Source organism: Myiozetetes cayanensis, unplaced genomic scaffold (assembly GCF_022539395.1).
Source record: "Myiozetetes cayanensis isolate MyiCay16 unplaced genomic scaffold, myiCay2020 scf17, whole genome shotgun sequence".
Classification (NCBI taxonomy): Eukaryota; Metazoa; Chordata; class Aves; order Passeriformes; family Tyrannidae; genus Myiozetetes; species Myiozetetes cayanensis.
In genome coordinates, this window is record NW_026087378.1 from 16,632,580 (window position 1) to 16,641,431 (window position 8,852).

The 8,852-nt window shown below is 48.6% G+C and overlaps 1 protein-coding gene across 1 annotated transcript in view; it reads left to right on the forward strand.

Annotated features, from left to right (window-relative positions):
- The window catches only part of FGF18 (fibroblast growth factor 18), a 73,207-nt gene extending 64,578 nt beyond the window's left edge, over positions 1 to 8,629 (forward strand). Inside the window, exon 5 of the mRNA XM_050312121.1 lies at positions 7,606 to 8,629. Coding sequence (XP_050168078.1) covers positions 7,606 to 7,872 — 267 coding nt within the window. The 3' untranslated portion in view covers positions 7,873 to 8,629. The remainder of the gene's footprint in view (positions 1 to 7,605) is intronic.
- Positions 8,630 to 8,852: the final 223 nt, after the last annotated feature.

The window sequence follows — 8,852 nt, forward strand, 5'->3', positions numbered from 1 at the left end:
GCTCTTGGATGGCTTCTATAGAAAATTCAGGACTGGCCTGAAAATGACTGCTGGGAAAGAAACCTCAGCAAACCCCAGCAGAGCACTTAAGCAGCAGGCTGTGGTTTGTACAGATGGGCAAAAACGCCTTCCCAGCTCTTATGACATGTAGCACCTCCCAGCATACGTGTAACTGGACCAAGTAGGTGCAGGTAATGGTAGATGCCACAGATCTGCTCAGATATCAACATCTGAAACCTACCTGTGGTTTCAGATCTCCCGAAGTGCAGTAGTTTTCTGCTGCAGGAAATCCGCAGTTTTGACTTTTTTAAGTTTTCCTGAAATTTCTTTTGGTTTAATAAAGCTCATTTAAAAAGTGGTTGGCGTTTCTCGTCATTAATATTAATAAGTCTTTGCAGCTCTCTGAGATGCAGTTAGGAAAGTCTCTCGACCAAATGTACCTCTTTCCAGGTGAAGCCAACCCAGTTTGCCCTAATTCCGGATATGGCCACCCTGCTGCACTGTTGGCAGGAAACGTGGTTGTGACAGAAGGAGCAGGTTAGGAGGCATGTCCTGGTGTAACCTCAGCCTTGCTTGGTTCATCCCTACAGAGACTCCTTTCATCTCCGCGTCCTCATGTTTATCCTGTGTCAGAACGCTCTTCCACGGCAAACTGAGGGTTACTGAACTTAGTTATAAAAGTGGAATTTTGAAATGAAAGGTAGAAGGAAAGAAAAACTTTTAAACTGTTTTCTTCCTTCCTTGGTTCCTGCAGCTTGTGTCTGGCACGGACAGGGACGGGGCTCTGCCAAGCCTGGGTGTCCTGTCCCAGGCATGCAGGACCGTGCCTGCTTTCACCTGCTGTCAGGAGAGAAGGAGTGTGCCCAGTGTGTGTGGGCAGGTGGGGCAAACGGGGCAGCACTGCTTTGGATCGGGGCCCTGGACAGAGCAGTGCCCTCTCATCGGAGGATCCTCCGCACGGGTTTTGTGTTACTGCCCCTGCCTCGTGAGTGCACTTAGATGTCCTGTATACATAATTAACCTCTCTGCTGCGCTGGCAGACACTTTTATTGAACTGCCCATCATGACTCCTAAGTATTTTCCTCGGAGGATTGTGCAGGTTCAGAGGGCAGGGAGCTGGAGGAAACGCACACGAAGCTGAGTGACTCTTGGCAGTTATGGATGCGGCTTCCCTGATTTACAGCCTGCTCTAGGAGCAGGAATGTGCATTTGGGTCAAGAGGTGTCTCTGTGGTCAGGATGCCTTGTCATAAATCCAGGATACTGAGCATCAGGATGCTGGTGATGGATCTGTCCTTACAATGCTCATAAAGTGCATGCGGGTGACCGAGCACTCAGATCTCCTGTGTGATGAGGAGGTTCTGTCTCCCCCAGCACTGCTGGGGAGCTCTGGCAGCTGCTGTACCCACCTCAGCATCATGTTTTCTGACCTGCCTTTAAAAGGTAGGTGTGTGTGTGAAGGGGGAGAGGGGGCAGTGCTCAAAGCTGTGGCATTAACACAGCTCCTGCATTGCCTTCTTCCACTTGGGATTTTCCAAGCCACATGGAGTGGATGTGGAGGAGCCTGAGTGTTGCCTGTCTGACAAGCTGAGCTTGTGCAAAACCACAGAGGAGGAACATGCTTCCTGAAAACCATATGTCACTGGGTAAACAGCTCTGGGGCTTTTAGGGGTTATCAGTGATTCTGGGGGCACCAGCCCTTGGTCCTCAGCTGGGGGTGCTTAAGGAGTGGCTCACTGGGTCTGCTGAGCTGTATATCTCCTGAATACCCAAGCCTTTTCCCCACTGTCACTGCTATGAAATTTAGGAAGTACAGGGAAGGATTTCTTCCATATAATGCACTGTGTGATTGAACAGTGCCAGCGTTTGAAGGAAATTTTCAGCAGCCCTTTGAAATGGTTGCTGAGCTCAGTGGGTGTGCCTCACACCTGGGGGTGGCACGAAATCCAGCACGATGGGGTGCCACTGCTTGGGAATCCCCTCTGTCTGTCTGTCTGTCTGTGGAGGGGGAGGGAAGGATGGATGCAGGAAAGGTCTGTTTTCAGGGGTTTTCTTTGAAAAAGCCCCGGTGTGTGCAGCTCTTGGAAACCTTTTGCCTGAGCGGTAACTTTCCTGCTCCAGGATTTTTAGGAGCAGGGGTTGCTTCCCTTGCATAGATGCTCTCCGTTGTATGCAGGGCTGGTATCTCCACAGTTTGACGGTTTTCGAGCCTGAGGGCTGAGCTGGCAGAAAGGTGATAATTAGACAGAGACTCATCCCCCTCTCACATGAGGGGTTGAGTCTCGCTGTGCCCTGTGCCAAGCCGGCATTCCTGGGTTGTCACAGCCGTGTTTCGTGGGGTTTGGTGTTTGTTATCATTTGCAGCCCATCCCCAGTGCCTTCAGTGGCTTACCCCGAGAGCTCCTAATTGCAGCAGCATTTGAGGAGGGGGAAGTGTTTTAACATAAGCTTAGCTAACAACAGCTTAGCGCAGCATCGCTCACAGGGCTTAATTCGTGCCCTGATCTTTGCAAACAGAGGGACCTTTCAGTCTCGGAGGCATCTCTCCCCGCGCCGTGGTGCTACCCGAGCCGCTTGCGCGAGCTCATTGTTGCCGAGTAAAAGCCGAGTGAAGTTTGGATTTGCCGGTGCCCACTGAGCCAGATTTGTGAAGCATAAATGAGAAAACCTGCCCTGGCCTCCCTTTCCCATAAAAAGCTGCTCAGGTGGCTTAGTGTGGCAGGCTAATGGGGGAAGGCGGAGGCGGCTGCTGCACCTGCTAATGCTTTGGCTCCGGCTGGTGGCACAGAGGCTGCCGCGAATTCCCCCTGAGCAGCAAGCTGTTCGTGGCAGGAATGCCTCGCTCCGAGGAGCGCTCCTGCTACGACAACAAAGAGCTCTTTGATCCTTTCCATTTGGAGAACTTAAAACGAGAAAGCCAAACTACAATAAGACCAAGTTGGGTCATAAAAAGGAGAGCAGGAGCACCAAAGCGCTCTGGAGTGTAATTGTAGAAGCAGCAAATGCTTTGGCACTTAATTCTGCTTTAGTGTCAGTTCAGCATGTTTCACGTTTGAGACTGGAGAGCCTGTCGCCAAATGCTCTGCACAAACAATCCGAGGCTGCTCCCTGGTAAGCTCAGGGTGCTCAGAGAGTCCCTGGCTCCAGCGTGGCTCCTTCGGCTGTGCCGCTGTGGCACATGGGATGGAGTGGATCCAGGGAGTAGAAAGACTTGAGATGCCCTTTGCTGGAGGGTGAGCCTCGCAAGGTGGCTGCTGCTGCTCTAACTCTGCTCAGTAAAAAGACTGGGACCACTCAAGTCTGCTGCCTTGGCACTGGGCAGTGGCTCACTGCCCCCGGGGCTGCTCCCCAGCTGCTATTCCAGGAGATGGAAGCCAGCACTTTGTGCTGCTCGGGCTGTGCTTTTCTTGCCTCTGCGCAGACCTGGGCAGTGTCCCAGATGTGTCTGTGAAAGGTGACGTTTAGATCAGGCATTTTATAAGTAATTTATCAGAAGTTTGGCTAACAGATACCACATCTTCCCACGGGTGGTAGAGATGTGTTTAAACTGAATATACTCCGAATTATTTATCTGCAAAGGACTGATCTGCGAGGTGTCAGCTCTGTGGAGGCATGGCCTCATCATGTGGCCAGGCAGCAGCCCCTGGGGGCAACACTGGCAGTTTGGTGGTGGCTTGTCACAGGTGCCAGGAGGTGTTGACCTGCCCTTCACAGGAGCAGGGTTGTGCCTCTGCTCTGTGTCTGCTCTGAGCAGGGAGTTGGGGCTGCAAAGTTCTTGTGCCTGCCCTGCAAGGACATGGGGATGTGGGGCTGGGTGTGGGTCCTCTTCCATCCTGTGGCCAGGCCACTGGGCCACAGCTCCTGTGCAACTCTGAGGCTTTCAAGAACCTCTTTATGGTAAAGAATCAGTTCAAAACATAAAGCTCCGTGTTTTGAAGGGCGTGTTTTGCCAGCACGATATGTATGAAATGCATCTTGGCAGCAGCTCCTGGCTGACTTTGGCGATGGAGGGTGCAGCCCTGGATCCTTTGCACTGGGAGCTCCTGGGGAAGGCTGAGCCCGTGGCTAGAGCAGGGAGTGATGCTTGGCCAAAGCTGTCTCTCCCCCTTCTCTTTGGAGGAGTGAGGGGATGGCTGACAGACCCGAGGAGTGATTTGCTATGGCTTAAATAGGACCATGATTAAATTTTAAGTGATGGGCACCTGATGATTAAAAAGTATTGAAAACCCTTATAAATTGATTTTCCCCCTAGCAGATTGCTGTGGGTCCACCACTCTTCGTGGTGTGGGTAACATGTGCAAATGATTTATTCTATTGGGGATTATAACAGATGCTGTAAAATTATCTTTTAAGTGTTTGAGAATCATTTGTCTGTCTCTGGCGTGTCTTAGCACATACAGGAATGCTCTGTTTGGGGAAGTGAGGTCTTTATCTTGATTTATCTCTAGGTGCTTGTAAATGTTACTGCAATTTCATGTTATCAAATCATTTAGCTCTTCCTCTTCCAGAACGAAGTTATTTTATCTCATGCACCTTGTTTACGTCAAATTAGCCCTGAGGTTGGCCTGAAGTTGCACCTTGTTATTCCTCCACCTCCTGTCTCTGTCTTAGGCTCTGTTGGCAAATTAGAAGGTATAAGTAAATACTTTTTTGTTATCAATAGAATAAGTTTCCCCTCCTACATATGTTTTCTTTTCATTCCAGTCTTCATTTTCCATGAGAAACTGACATTGCAGCAAAAGCAGAAACCTCCCAAATTGCATGAAAAAGCCTTAATTCTCCTAGCAACAAGGTCAGGGCTCCAGTCCAGTCCCTTTCCACGAGCATGGGGGGAACAGCCCTTCCAATTACCTGCTCCCCCTGTGGCATGGATCCGGTCGGTTCACCAGCACCTGGGTTTGGGTGGATTTGAATCTCAGCCACGGCATTGTTTAAAAATTCTCCACTCATTGGGGAAGGGTTTGTAGTGGGCTGAGCCCTGAGAAACCTGGGGCTGGTTTTATGGCTTCCCATTGAAACCTGTGGAACCCTGTGGTGTCGACTGATTTCCCCCCTTCCCACTCATGTGGCTTTGATCAAACCCAGGACTCAGAGAATGACACCCCCCCCCCCAGGAACTGGAACCACTGAGCTTTGCCCAGTTCTGCCGTTCATTAGAGGGTTTGTGAGCTTCCAGTTGTGGATGGAAAAATGAGGACCTTTGTGCCTGGCTGGGATGGAGACTGCTGCTCCTATGGCAGAGCCCCTGTGCAGGCCCTGGATTAGCATATTTGTTGCAAAAGTTGCCAGAATTTCCTTTGCCCTCTTAATGAAACCTACCCTGGTAAATGAAACCCTTTAGGCAGGATGTGCATTACTGGCTTTGGGGCAAACATCACATATTGTTGCGTAGATGGAATTGAAGCTCTGCTGAAGGCATGAAGTCATTGAGCAAGGCCTGGTCCTGGGGGCTGCTGATGACCAGCCATCCTCTGTTGCTGCCTGTGTGACTCCAGCCTGGGTCATTGTGTAGCTCATGCGCAGTTATTTGGGGATCAGGGGTGAGCAGCGTGGCCTGGAGGGTTTCCCTCCTGTCCCACAATCCCCTGCCCTTCCCACAACCTGCACCAAACTCCACTGTGGTTGTGAGGACTCTTTAGGAAGGCTTCTCTGGAAGAGCAGACTGAGCTGTCCTTGGGGAAGGGATGCAGGGCTCAGCTCTGTGCCCAGAGCAGCCCCTGAGCAGAGCCTGAGACCAGCCACCACTCGGGGCCTAAGCTGGTCATGCTGCTGTGGCTTTTCTGTGTCCCCCAGGGGTGGGACAACTGAAATGGCTGATGACGGAGATGGTCTGATACTATTTGGGTGGGGAGAGTTGAGTAGTAGCTATATGGATGCCTGCAGTACTGAAAAACTCGCTTGATTTGGACAATACTCTGGGGCACAGGGTGTGGCCCTTGGGGTGTCCTGTACAGGGCCAGGAGTTGGACTCGATGATCCTTATGGGTCCCTTCCAACTCATCATATTCTGTTGTTCTTGGACCAGTGGGGAGCTGACTTGGGCTAATATTATGATGGAAATCCTCCTTTGGCTTTGCTGAGCATTCGATGAAGTCCTGTATGATGGTCCATGTCACAGTTACGCTGGATCTACTCCCTGACGTCTTTTCATGTACAAACCAAAGTGCTGGTGCACATGACAACATGTGAAATTCTGGGTGCAGCACAAGTGACTCAGCAGTTACAGGGCAAAATATGTTTTCTGAGAGAAGGTTACGGGTGAGAAGAATTTCCTCTGTGCTGAAGGACTTGAAGATGCTGTTGTGTGATGCTGTGATTCCCTCCAGTGCTGCATATGCTGTGTAAGTGAGAGTTCCAAATGCAGAGATCCATCCTGCTGCATTCAGAGCCCAGTTCTGGGTCTTTTAGTCTTGATCTTCAAGCTGAGCCGAGCCCAGTTTGCCAAAATCTCCAGTGAGTGGCTCTGTGGGTAAAGGAGTCCCAGTGTGGGGCAGCTGGGGAGCAGCAGTGATGCTCAGAGGCTCAGTACTCATCCTGTCTCCCTCTGTGAGGAGGAAAGTGCTTTAGGGATGTGGCTTCCTAAGCCAGCCCCTGAAGCTTTGGGTGGCAGCTTCACTCTGAGATGGAAACGTTGGGTGAGAGGAGGGATTGTGTCCCCTGTACAACAAGAAATGAAACCAAGCAGAAACCTGCCCTGTGACACAAGGGGTGTAAATCAGGGATGTGTCCCACTCTCTGGCAGTGGAGCTGGGCTGGGCTGGTGGCTCAGAATGCTGCTGCCATGCAGTCCTGCAGTCACATTAGGATACCAGTGGGATGTCATCTCATCTGGGAACCATTCCAGTGTGGGAACAGCCCCTTACCCTGCTGCTGTCAATCTGGGTTGTGAGTCAGAGCTAAGCCTGGGGTGTGCAAAGCTTCTCCAAAATAACCACTGACTTCAGGGCTATCCAGGGTCCCAGGAGCTGCAGTGGGGTTGGGGATTTCAGTGCCTCTGGCACCCCTGTGGCTCAGCCCTGGGGCACCACGGGTGGTCCATCTGCCTGGTGTCACCCTGGGATGTGGTGGGAGAGTTTTCAAAGTGCTGTGAAGGCTTAGACTAAGGCTAGTCATGATTTTAGTGGGATTTGGGTAGTTATGGGTGCAAGCCCATGAGGTATTTCTGAAAACATATCAGAAGTGGTAAAAAGGGAAATGCTGTTGTTTGGGCCATAGGACGTTCTGGGGTTTGTTTTTTGCTGATTGTGATGTTTCCCTGGCATGAGTTCAATTCATCCTCTTTCCTTAATGAGAAAAAGCAAAGCTACGTGTCTTGTTTTCCTTGCAGGTGAAGGAGCTGGACCGGATAAACTTAACTGTTGCCTTTGAAAAATCTTTCTCTCCTTGGATAAGAGCATTTAAAACAAAAGAAATGATGACCTCATGCTTCCAAAAAAAAAAAAAATCATTTCTATTTCAGCTGATGCTTGTAACAGGTCCTATTAACAATGTTTGAACCAAAAAAAGAGGTCCAGATGTGATGATTTTCTTTATGCCAAATTGGGTTTTGGTCACTGAGCTTGAATTTGGATAATTAATTTTTTTTTTTTTTTTTTCCCTTTTCCAGCCTGATGGCACCAGTAAGGAGTGTGTTTTCATTGAAAAAGTCCTAGAAAACAACTACACGGCGCTGATGTCTGCAAAATATTCAGGCTGGTACGTTGGATTCACCAAAAAAGGGAGGCCACGGAAAGGGCCCAAGACCCGGGAAAACCAGCAAGATGTACATTTTATGAAGAGGTACCCAAAGGGGCAAGTGGAGATACAGAAACCTTTCAAGTACACAACAGTCACCAAGAGGACTAAAAGAATACGACCCACCAACCCCAGTTAAAACTAGACAAAAACAGTGTCACAATAAGAAACCACAAAAAGAAAAAAAAAAAAAACTGCACCAGAGGAATATTTTTACATTAAAAATAAGGAAGAAGCTCTATTTTTGTACATTGTGTTTAAAAAAAAATAAAAATAAAAAAAATTAATAAAAGACTAGATGGCAAATGCTGGGGAAAGCTGTTCGGGATTTATTGTGACTTGAAAAACGAAATGAACTGCTCTATTTAAATTGACTTCTTGTTGTTGATGACACACAGGTGCTTATTTCGCTTTTTGGAAAGGACAACTTTTCAAGCATATCCCCAGAGGGACAAAAAAAAAAAAAAAGTAATTATTAAAAATAAATAAATAAAACCAAAGAAAACCAAAGTTCTTTCCCAAAGTTACTGAGACCCTGCCCCGAAAAGTGCCGGTTTTGCAGTAATCTATTTATTGCCTGCTGCCCACTGGCCCAAGACAAGATGGTGTGTGCTGCAGTGAGTGAGTTTCTGTGGAGTTCTCGACGCATGGATCTTCTGTAACCTTCCTGACGACATAAGGTGTCACGGCTCCGTGATCCTGCATTGTGCTCAGTTCTGGAGAATGCTGCTAAATACATTCAAGTGACTACAAGATGACCTAGTACACCAATGATAAGGGAATATTTTAAAACCAGCTATATTATATATATTATATATATATAAGCTATTTATTTCACCTCTCTGTATATTGCAGTTCCATGAACCAAGTATTACTGCCTCAACAATTAAAAAGAATTATTTAAAACACATGTACATATTTTTGCTGTTCACACTTCTTTCCCTTTCCCTGAGTAGTGGTTGTTTTAATATGTGTTTATCTTTTATGTGAGGGCAGCAGGATATGTTCAGGGTTAGTTTCCCCACTATAAACTTCATTGCTAATTCTGTACTTCCTCCCTGGTCGTTCCCACAAGGAAGGGGTCTTGCATGGGGTGAAGGTGGGCTGAGCATGGTGGGA